This window comes from Lutra lutra, chromosome 14 (assembly GCF_902655055.1).
Source record: "Lutra lutra chromosome 14, mLutLut1.2, whole genome shotgun sequence".
NCBI lineage: Eukaryota > Metazoa > Chordata > Mammalia > Carnivora > Mustelidae > Lutra > Lutra lutra.
In genome coordinates, this window is record NC_062291.1 from 9,228,395 (window position 1) to 9,240,740 (window position 12,346).

At 39.2% G+C, this 12,346-nt stretch overlaps 1 protein-coding gene across 1 annotated transcript in view; it reads right to left on the reverse strand.

Moving 5' to 3' along the window:
• HEATR1 (HEAT repeat containing 1) overlaps window positions 1-12,346 on the reverse strand; it is a 64,443-nt gene that overhangs the window by 20,325 nt on the left and 31,772 nt on the right. Inside the window, 12 exon segments of the mRNA XM_047702530.1 lie at window positions 1,581-1,707; window positions 3,068-3,205; window positions 3,207-3,299; window positions 4,864-4,992; window positions 6,856-6,977; window positions 7,076-7,194; window positions 7,837-7,980; window positions 8,144-8,247; window positions 9,042-9,173; window positions 9,443-9,685; window positions 11,172-11,330; window positions 11,699-11,868. Coding sequence (XP_047558486.1) covers window positions 1,581-1,707; window positions 3,068-3,205; window positions 3,207-3,299; window positions 4,864-4,992; window positions 6,856-6,977; window positions 7,076-7,194; window positions 7,837-7,980; window positions 8,144-8,247; window positions 9,042-9,173; window positions 9,443-9,685; window positions 11,172-11,330; window positions 11,699-11,868 — 1,680 coding nt within the window.

Sequence of the window (12,346 nt, forward strand, 5' to 3'; positions counted from 1 at the left end):
TATTACAAAGCTGTCATCATCAAGACAGCATGGTACTGGCACAAAAACAGACACATAGATCAATGGAACAGAATAGAGAGCCCAGAAATGGACCCTCAACTCTATGGTCAACTCATCTTCGACAAAGCAGGAAAGAATGTCCAATGGAACAAAGACAGCCTCTTCAATAAATGGTGTTGGGAAAATTGGACAGCCACATGCAGAAAAATGAAATTGGATCATTTCCTTACACCACACACGAAAATAGACTCAAAATGGATGAAGGACCTCAATGTGAGAAAGGAATCCATCAAAATCCTTGAGGAGAACACAGGCAACAACCTCTTCGACCTCAGCCGCAGCAACATCTTCCTAGAAACATCACCAAAAGCAAGGGAAGCAAGGGCAAAAATGAACTTTTGGGATTTTATCAAGATCAAAAGCTTTTGCACAGCAAACAGTGAACAAAACCAAAAGACAACTGACAGAATGGGAGAAGATATTTGCAAATGACATATCAGATAAAGGGCTAGTGTCCAAAATCTATAAAGAACTTAGCAAACTCAACACCCAAAGAACAAATTATCCAATCAAGAAATGGGCAGAGGACATGAACAGACATTTCTGCAAAGAAGACATCCAGATGGCCAACAGACACATGAAAAAGTGCTCCACATCACTCGGCATCAGGGAAATACAAATCAAAACCACAATGAGATATCACCTCACACCAGTCAGAATGGCTCCAATTAACAAGTCAGGAAATGACAGATGCTGGCGAGGATGCGGAGAAAGGGGAACCCTCCTACACTGTTGGTGGGAATGCAAGCTGGTGCAACCACTCTGGAAAACAGCATGAGGAAAACCTCAAAATGTTGAAAATAGAACTACCCTATGACCCAGCAATTGCACTGCTGGGTATTTACCCTAAAGATACAAACGTAGTGATCCAAAGGGGCACATGCACCCGAATGTTTATAGCAGCAATGTCTACAATAGCCAAACTATGGAAAGAACCTAGATGTCCATCAACAGACGAATGGATAAAGAAGATGTGGTATATATACACAGTGGAATACTATGCAGTCATCAAAAGAAATGAAATCTTGCCATTTGCGACGACGTGGATGGAACTAGAGGGTATCATGCTTAGCGAAATAAGTCAATCGGAGAAAGACAACTATCATATGATCTCCCTGATATGAGGGATAGGAGATGCAACATGGGGGGTTGAGGGGGTAGGAGAAGAGTAAATGAAACAAGATGGAATTGGGAGGGAGACAAATCATAAGTGACTCTTAATCTCACAAAACAACTGAGGGTTGATGGGGGGAGGGGGGTGGGAGGGGGGTGGGATTATGGACACTGGGGAGGGTATGTGCTATGGTGAGTGCTGTGAAGTGTGTAAACCTGGTGATTCACAGACCTGTACCCCTGGGGATAAAAAATATATGTTTATAAAAAATAAAATTAAAAAAAATTATTAAGTTATTTGCAAAAAACCCTTCTAAAAACGTACTATGTGCTCTAAGGATAATGTGCACGGTCTTCTACTTCTCTTAATCTTTCAGATGAAACAGTAATTAACACTTAATGCTTACCTTCTTTTTCTTCTGGCAACTTTATTAAGTACTGAAGAATATTCATCAAGCTTTGTATCTGATGTTGGACACTAAATTCACAACAGACCGCAATCCAAAATTCAGTGTCTGCCTCTAAAATAGCATCCTGTACAAAGAAGAGAAATAGGTAATAAAACTATACCTATCCAATTTGTTAGTAAGTGCACGTTAGGGAAATGTTTTAAAAATATTTCTTAGCATGCAAAGGCATTACGTATTGTTCCTTACGGTCATGTGTATCCCAGATGAATGAGTTACGAAGTGTCCTACATAAAAAAGCCAATTTATGAGAACTGAGATTCCAGGAAAATCTGCATTGTGATTTCTAGCAGAATAGAATATGTTCCTTTACTTAGGGTAGGTCTAGACTTATCCCAGATCCTCTGTGTAAAAAGCCATTTAAAAGCCTAGCCTTGACCTAGAAGTTCTACCCTCATCTATGCAAATAGGGCTCTTAAAAACAATCACCAGTGTTGTGACAATTTTGATGATCCTGACACTCCTCCCTTCCCCATGAAATGCCTTCAAAACCATTTTCAAAAGACACAGTTAATTACTTTATAGCTGTACTCTGTTAGGCTTAAAACAGAAGCCACCTAGCATGGCACTACAGACCAGTTCTCAGGAAAGTCCAATCACCCACAGCAAATAATCTGTTGCAACTGAGGGATATTCGGAGTGCCACAGCCTCTGAAAGCATTGTAAAGAATGTCAAAAACAGGGCACCAGGTGGCTCAGTGGTTTAAAAGCCTCTGCTTCAGCTCAGGTCATGGTCCTGGGATCGAGCCCCACATTGGGCTCTCTGCTCCGCAGGGAGCCTGCTTCCCCCACAACCCGCCCTCCGCCTGCCTCTCTGCCTACTTGTGATCTCTGTCAAATAAATAAATAAAATCTTTAAAAAAAAAAGTCAAAACATCTTTTAAAACAGTTATGAGCAAGTACTGTTAAATAACGGACATAAGTGGGACGTCTGGGTGGCTCAGTCGGTTAAATATCTGCCTTTGGCTAGGGTCTGATCCCAGAGTCCTGGGATCAAGTCCCACATCAGGCTCCTTGCTCAGTGGGGGCCTGCTTCTCTCACTCTCTCTGCCTGCCACTCTGCTTACTTGTGCTGTCAAATGGATAAATAAAATCTTTAATAAATAAATAAATAGGGGCACCTGGGTGGCTCAGTGGGTTAAGCCTCTGCCTTCTGCTCAGGTCATGATCTTAGGGTCCTAGGATCAAGCCCCTCGTAGGGCTCTCTGCTCAGCAGGGAGCCTGCTTCCCCCCCACCTCTCTGCCTGCCTCTCTGCCTACCTGTGATCTCTATCAAATAAATAATAAAATCTCAAAAATAAACAAACAAATAAATAAGTAAATAACAGACATTAAGCATCACCGGCCCTCACATGAAATGGAAAGTATCACAAAGTATGTGTGAAACATCAACATTTCCTTCTAGTCACCCCACCCTGAACTCTGACCTTTTCTCCATAGGCAGCCACCAGCACTGTTTTAGTGACATACTGTTCAAAGAGCAGGAGGAGAAGAACCCAGAGGAATCTTTCTGCACCTAATGTATCAACAAGCTGAACAAGGATGGGCAGGCGCCTGTGCTCTGGACGTGTGGCAGCGCGCGGTCCACAACACGTTAATGATTTTCACCACGATTCCTTCCACATTTCTCGTAACTTCTACAGAGTCTCCACCATCGGACTGCAGAATAGCAAGCAGAGACAATGAGTAGGAGCAAATAACCCTTCACAAGGAAGCTTTCAGGTAGACCTGGGAAGGCCTTCAGATGTGCCCCCCGCCCAATGATCAAAAGAACACGAATAATCAAGGACCTATTAGTAAATATTCAGTGAGTACAGATTACATACCAGGGACTGCATGGCCCTGAGGGGAATACAACGTGTAGGATGTGAGCCCCGCCACAAAGAAGATTTATCATCTGTATGAACAAGATTCACGTGGGGAAAGATGCCAACTGGAGGTACTGAATGACAGATCCCAAGTATGTGGCACTCAGAACAAGTCTGCTCTTAGGCCAACTGGGAGCCTGCACCCAACAAGAAGGATTTGTGTTCTGCCTGGAGAAGAATGGGTATAATCTACCTAAGCAGAACACAGAAAAGGCCAAAAACTCCCTGTTGCTTACAGAATAATGTTCAAACCACTGAACTCTGGAACTGATACTCCAAATACAGTTGTTGAATGCAAGAATGAATGAACCAATGCCCTCTACTTCTCCCTGTCTCAACACTCTACACTCCACACATCACTCTAACTTACATTCTTCACACACACACACTGTACACATTCCCGGACCTTGTCATTTCATCAAGCAAATTCCTGTCCTCCATTCCTATCAGTTCAAATTGTATTTCTTATGAAACTTTGTGGTCTTCCTGGCTCATGGGTGCTGTCTTTTATTCTGAACTCTTCAGCATGGACCTATTCAACTGGCATATATGATGCTGATGCATACAGTTATTTTTCTTTTAATACTTGCCAACTTGTTGGACACAGAGTATCAACCTAATACCAAGATTAAAAGAAGATGAGTGCTGAATACGGTCATCCCTGGAATGGCCAATAATGTAAAGAAGACATTAACAACAGGTGGGGGTAAACAGAAATTCATGCAGATGATCAAGCTCTTTCATTTTTAGGATGATATTTAGTTTCAAATGGTTCATCCTTCTGGCAGAGACTCAATCATCTCTGAGTACATGGCTCGTAGAGAACACTTGGAAAATGTTTGTTGAATTAACAAATTGCCACTGTAGCTCTAAAATGTCCTACCTCCACTAACCTGCATAATGGTATTATCCAAGTGCAACATCCTGAAATATATGGCAAATTTAAATCACTTTGTCACATAACATAAGCCCCAGGTATAGTTCTAACCCTTTTAGCACAGCAAACGAGTTACGCATGTTTCCTTGTATTTTGGGAACGGACATTGTTACTAAAACTAATTATTAGCTTCAGCATTCTGAAATGTAAGAAGCACAAATACCTGAGCATTTCAGAAAGGCTTTTAATGTCACTTATTTACTTCTACTTTCATACTATGTAAAAATTTAAAGAGCAAAAACAAACAAAAAAACCAGGGGCACCTGGGTGGCTCAGTCAGTTAAGCGTCCGACTCTTGATTTTACTAACTTGGGACTTGATCTCAGGGTCATGAGTTCAAGCCTTGTGGTGGGCTTCATGTTGGGTATGGAGCACACTTAAACAATAAAAAACTACCGATGGTATAAAGACAGCTTACCTGAATAAGTGCTGGAATAACCATCTTCACAGTCTTGTTAATAACCTGAAAACTGTAAGTATCATCTAGACGCATGACATTGGCTCCCATAAATGTAAAAATAGACATGATGTTGTGTAGAACTTTATCCTGAAAGAAAACACATTCTTTCAACATTTCCATTTAAGCACACCAAATATCAATGATTCATATAGTCTAGCAATAAAAGAAGACACAACCCCATTTAAAAATGGGCGAAGGATTCCCAAAGACATTTTTCCAAAGATAAGAAATGGTCTCGTAACTGCCGGTGGGTACAAAATTATATAGATGCTTTGGAAAACAGTTTGCTGTTTCTAAGAAAATTAAGTTAACTTCTGACACACAGATTCCACTCCTCAGTATATACCAGAGAACCCAAACATATTTATACAAAACCTCATGTACAAATGTTCACAGCGCATAATTCACAATACCCCAAACATAGAAATAAATGTCTGTCAACTGACCAACAAATAAGCAAAATCTGGCACATACATACACTGAGTATTATTTGGCCATAGAAAGAAATACTGATTCAAGCTTCAACATTCATGACCCTGACAACATTGTGCTAAGTGAAAGAAGTAAAAGCATTAAAAAGCACACGTAGGGGCGCCTGGGTGGCTCAGTGGGTTGGGCCGCTGCCTTCAGCTCAGGTCATGATCCCAGGTCCTGGGTTCGAGCCCGCATCGGGCTTTCTGCTCAGCAGGGAGCCCGCTTCCTCCTCTCTCTCCTCTGCCTGCCTCTCTGCCTACTTGTGATTTCTCTCTGTCAAATAAATAAATAAAAATCTTTAAAAAAAATAAAATAAAATAAAATAAATAAAAATAAAAAGCACACGTATAATAGGATCCCATTTACATGAAATGTCCAGAACAGGTAAACCAAAGAGGAGAAAGTAGATCACTGTTTGCCAGGGGCAGAAATTATAGTGATAGAGGGAATAAAGAGTGACGGCTAATGAGTATGGGGTTTCCTCTGGGGGTGATGAAAATGTTTTGGAAGTAGAGAATGGTGATATTTATACAACTTTGTCAACATACTGAAATCAGTGAATAGTAGAATCTATTTAAATGGATGAATTTTATTGTAAATGAACTATATTTCAATTAAAGCAAAGAAAAAATATCAATGATTCTTAATTGTTTCTAGTTATCAACTCCTCTGAGGGCTACTGATTCTCTTCCAAGGAAAAAAGTTCTATATGCATAAAATCTACATGATGTTTAGTATACTGAAAGACCGCTAAAGCTCCCAGAGAACCCCAGGTTAAGAACCTATGACCTAAATCCTCAACAGGGAAAAAAAATCTCAATTACCTTCAAAAGATGTACTTCTTTTTTTTTTTTTAAAGATTTTATTTATTTATTTGACAGAGAGAGATCACAAGTAGACAGAGAGGCAGGCAGAGAGAGAGAGGAGGAAGCGGGCTCCCTGCTGAGCAGAGAGCCCGATGCGGGACTCAATCCCAGGACCCTGAGATCATGACCTGAGCCGAAGGCAGTGGCTTAACCCACTGAGCCACCCAGGCACCCCAAAAGATGTACTTCTATAAGGAACATGATTTCTCTAACCGAGGTGGTTTATAATCAAAGTACTTTTTCTCAACTCACTGGATGAAAGCTGTCTGAGGACCGTGGGATGGTAATTTTTGTCAAGAAACACCAACACTACTGCTTATAATTTACATGGTGCCAGGCTCTGTGCTAAGTGCAAACCATAAACTACCCAGTCACATCCTCACAATAATCCTATGAAGAAGGTTACTATTATTGCCATTTTACAAGAAGAGGACCTGAAGCTTAGCAAGATCAACCAGCTACAGTGCCACAATTGTTAAGAAACAGGGCTAAGAGTCCCACCAATAAGACCCAAAGTCGACTGAATTCAGACCAGTGAGCGCTTAAGCATTTCCACTGAAGAAAGAAAATATCAAAATATCTGCTGAAGTCTCAAATCATTAGTACTTACAGGAAATATTCCAGCAACAGTACCCAAAAGTAAAAGGGCATGGTGATGGGTCTGCGGCATTTCTGAAACACGGATGCACTGAACGATCAATTCCACATTGAACTTTTCTTCATCCAGAACATCTAGAGTGAGGAGAAAAAAAAAAAATCTCTAAGTGGTAGGTACATATGCACGCAAAGCAAGTAATCCTTCCATCGTTTCCTTCCAACAAAGTACATACCCTTTGGTATCTTGCTACCATCTGGAGAGAGTTTTTGGCAGATGTTGAGCAAACAACTAAGAATTAATTGTTTGGTGTATTCCATATTTCCCTGCTCCGGTGGCAGAGGTTCTAAGCTCCTTCAGGACCCACCGGCAAAGACATAATGGGAAATTAAGTTACACGATTTCAGTTATGCATTAATGACCACTCTCCAGAATACATATTTAATTAGGAGTAACTAAAATATTTACATTAAACACAGCCTATAAAACACAAGATTCTAACTGATTTTTTTTCTCATATGGGCAGGTGCTTAATGTCAAATTTTATCTCTCTTCTCTGTTGTACTCTCCATCAACCTATTTGAAATCTTAGAGAACCACCTTGAGAATTACATTCTCTTCAGACAAAAACAAGTTTTATCTACAATACAATGGCAAACACTACAGCTATCTGGTAATTTATACCTAAAAACCATAGCGGGTTTCTCCCTTTATCTTTAAAGTAAGGATACCCCAAGAACTCAATGCTGAAAGTTAAGAAACAGGCTATAAGGGGAATGGTCATTCACTATACAACATAAGAGGATGATCAATTTGGGTATTGACAACGGGTACCTAACAACTTTCTTTTAACCTTTCAACTACAGTACTTAACTTGCTTTATTTTAGAGACTAGTTAAAAAAAGACTATATTTTAAAAAAAGAATGTTAAGTAAGATGTGCATGAATTAGAATCCTATTCTCTCATAGATCAAATGCAAAGGCAAGTGTCAGTACCTTGACAGCAGGTTAAAAAGAGTTGGTATCAGTATCTGAGGATTTTTTAGTTTCTTTTTGTGCTGCAGTAATTCTAGGATGAGGGTTACTCTTTGCCAATAAGAACCTCCAACTTCGTGAACAGATTCTAGATCTTGTGATTTTCTGGGAAACAGAAAATATTTGAAAGGCAAACACTATCAATGCAAAGTAAAAATTATCATACTATGTATGCCAAATTAATGGGCATCAAAAAATTATAATGGTTTCATAACATTCAAGGCCCGGGGAATAAACAGCATGTTTTCATTGCACTCCTAGCTCTTACTTCTGCTGCATTTTTTGTCTTCTTGTTTGCTGAATTGTGCCCAAGGACTTTGTTTTGTCTGGTGGCTCCAGTTCTATTCTGATTTGTTCAGCATTAACAGAAATCTGAAATATGAATGAAGAATGACTGATGATACACTTCAATGGGATAAAATTAGAGAAACAGATGTTGACTTAAATGTCCATGTCCACTTTCACATTTTCCTAGGACTTCAGAGCCCAAACCAATCCCAAACCCCAAAGGCAAATGCCACCATATTCTTTTCCATGTCCTAACAGCTTTATAAAGACAAAAACACCACCACACAAAAAGGAGTGTAGTATACACACTGCTCTGCACCTTGTTTCACTTAGAAATCTGCATCTTAGAAATCTAAGAAAATATGTTAAATACTGAGAGCTGGTGAATCTGCATACTAGGACTTCCCCATACTAGTACCTATTTTTGTGAACTTGTTCTCTGTGTTTTCAACAACAAAGTAACTAAGTGGTTGTTCTGATGTACAGCTGTGTTTTAATATACATATAAACCAATGAGCACATGCTCAATTCCATGATATACATGTCATCAAACAACTATTTAAATTAAGTAGAACCCTTTGAGTACTCTGTTAAATAATACTCCGTTGAAAATCCTTGCATAAAACAGATCCCATCTAATGTAAGAGCCAAACTAACACTATACCCAACCTGGTTAAGATATAAATATTTTACAAAATAAAAATCGTGGTGAAGACTTATAATTTTGATTCTGCACTTCTCTATGAGCTACTTGTCCACGATTCTTATTAATGCTAACATCTGACATTCTAAAAGCACTGGATATCAGAGGTAGGTTAAACATAGTGTTAATTGGAAGAGAACAATAATAAATAAATTATAGAAACTGCGTAACTTACCCCTTTAAAAACACTGCTAACAGTCTGAGCACAATGTGAATTTTTACAGTTCACCAATAAATCAAACAACATGCGCAAAAGCTTCTGCTGAACTTTTTCATCTGATATAGCTGCAAAAAATGGCTTGGTAATCTAGAGGAGGTAGAAAAAAGGCAACTGAGCTCAACAAATGTGAATCCCAAAAATGACCTTTAAACAGTTCTTATGATGTAATATCATTCCCATTTTGTCAGCTAAAATGCAGCTTTATCACACATATATATCACTCAATTTTGCAAAAGCAGGCCAAACAGATCATATCCATTTTAAAACATGTCCAGTCCACTTTAGCTTCTCCAAGTAAAACATTACAAAATTTTAAGAGCTTGAACATACTTTAGTCTTTGAAAAAAGTCACTGACCTTTTCAAGAGCTGTTATCTGAATGGTTGGCATTCCTGTGCAAAGTTCCTCTGTTGTATGTACAGCTTTTATAAATATATCCAGACTCTTTGGGTCCTTATGTAAAAGGGAAGCTGAATATTCATTATATTTTCCCAGAGTGAGATGTAAAATAAAGATCTCATCTTTTAGGACAGCTGTCGGCTCCTTCTGGATTTTTTCTAACAGTTGTTCAGCCATAGGCAACAGCTGAGAAAGCACCATCTAAAGTTGGAGAACTTTATTAGCAAACAGTTATCTATACTGACACCTATTTTTGCTTGCTTTAATTTACAAAGACATCCCAAGATACGATGTTGCAAGCCTGGGAGCTTAGCCTGGAGAAAAAAAACACAAAGATGATCCCTTGGGGGGCGCCTGGGTGGCTCAGTGGGTTAGGCCGCTGCCTTCGGCTCGGGTCATGATCTCAGGGTCCTGGGATTGAGTCCTGCGTTGGGCTCTCTGCTCAGCGGGGAGCCTGCTTCCCTCTCTCTCTCTCTGCCTGCCTCTCTGTCTACTTGTGATCTCTGTCGAATGAATAAATAAAATCTTTAAAAAAAAAAAAAAAAAAGATGATCCCTTGGACAGGAGCAAGGCTATTTAATCCAATTAAGCACTCAGGTTCTCTCTGATGGTTCAGTTTATAATGGTCAAAAGCTCTAAGCCCTTCAGAAATGAGGAGTAATTTGTGGGTATCCCAAGACTTTCTGATAACAAGAAACACAAACTAAAGTTTTTGACCACAAAAATAAATTTTAGCAAACACTGCATATTTCCTCAAACAGAGCTTCCAAATTATGTATGTGAGGTCTTTAACAACTAAACCAAATGCCAGCACATTATGGCTTGTGGGCCAAATCCAGAGGTCCACCTGTTCTGGTAAATTTTATTTACTGAAATACAGCCAAGCTCATGTTTACATAACTGGCTCCAGCTTTCACAATACAATGGCAGAGCCAAGCACCTGCAAGAAGAAAGACTGTGGAGCCCACAGAACAAATATTTACTATTTGGTCTTTCACAGAACAAGACAGTCAATTCCTAGTTTAAACTACAAGGGATGACACAAAGCCGCTCAATGCCATCTGTTGGCTGCCACTAGGAAAATCTGATCATGTGGTTTTCACTCCACTGACCCAAGCTTTAGTTCTCCACGTTGCAGTCAGTCTGAGACCGGTGAAGCACCCATGCACTTTGGAACAGTCTGATCACACGTGCCATCACAAAAACCAGTGATTCACAACCTCCTTTGTGCCAAGGCCTCCCTCACAACATAATGAAAGCTGTGGATTTTCCCCCAGAATTAATGTTCAAACACACACATTTTATGAATGAACAAAGGATTCTGGAATGTTCATGCTTATGTCCAAATACATTATCTTGTGTAGGATTTCCACCAGAAGACACAAACCAACAGTTTTCTCAGCAGTGCATCTTTAGTGTTTTCCCCATGTTTTTACTTTTTAAAATTCACTTCAAGTAAATGATAAAGTAGGGATAACATACAATTTTAAAATAGAAAAAAAACCACCAGTACTTGCTTTTTGTGTCCTGTTTCTACATCTCACTTCCCTCTCCCAAATTAGAAAGAAAAATTTCACTTCTGAGTGAGTATCTGTAACTCCTGCAAATGTTTTCCTCACTCACTAGCGGATACAATAGTGTTTAGTAACATCACATGGAATGTGTAAGCCACCTGAATTGCACATACCTCATTATTGACTTTCTGAAGTACTTTCGCCAAATCTTTTGCAATGTAAGATGGGCAACTATATACACAATTGAGTAAGTTTTTCAAAGTTTCAGATAACTTCTGATGAGATTTCAGTTTCTTTTCTCTCTGTAGTTCCTCAAATAAAGTAGCGAAATCCTAGCACACCAAAAAGAAAATCAGAAAAAAAAGGGTTAAGAAACTATAAAGGCTAAATGTACTAATCACAGAAGTCTTTTCCCAATCACATGATAGTGAATCATTTTTCATTTCCTGTTGAAACCTTAACAGGAAATGGTATAATACCTCTAAGTTAGTACTAACAAAAGCCACATACTGAAACACTGTATGCTATCTTTTTTAAAAACGGTAAGAGAAAGTTGTGCAGATACTGACATCAATTTCCAAATTCAGTGACTTGACTCGATCAAAATCCCTACAAAGCAAAATGTCAAAAGAGGACAAAACCGTTCACAGGTATACAAAGGCATGCGCACACAATCAGTCTTCTTTGATGATAAGTTTACCTGAGCAACATAGGTGGCATCTGAGGTGATCTCCTCTATTTTAGGAACCAAATGATCTATTACCAGGTGGAACTGAGATACCACTCCACTGAGGGCTTGGAGACAAAGAATGGAGGCCCTTCGCACTTCTTTTATGGGGCTTCCCAGATTAATGAGTAGAGATATTACCACTAAAACCAAAGGGGAAAATATTTAGCAACTTAAAAAATTTAAACAGTACAAAACTTAAATAGTACCAGAGGGTATGTCGAAGTTTTCTTCCTCACTGAAATTCTCTCTGAAGACCATTCACTGTTTACTATTCTAGCAAAATGTTATTAGCTATATGCTACTACATCCTTTTGAAAACATACAAATGAAAGCAGAGCACACAATGTACATACACACACACACAAACACACACACACACACACACACAGAATGATTACATCTCAATTTATTTTGAAGTGTTTTCTACGTAAGTGTATCTAAATCATTCTTTAAAACTGGCTGGTTCTCCATTGTATTTTTTTTTTTTTAAGATTTTATTTATTTATTTGTCAGAGAGAGCGAGGGAGAGAGAGCGAGCACAGGCAGACAGAATGGCAGGCAGAGGCAGAGGGAGAAGCAGGTTCCCCGACGAGCAAGGAGCCAGATGCGGGACTCGAT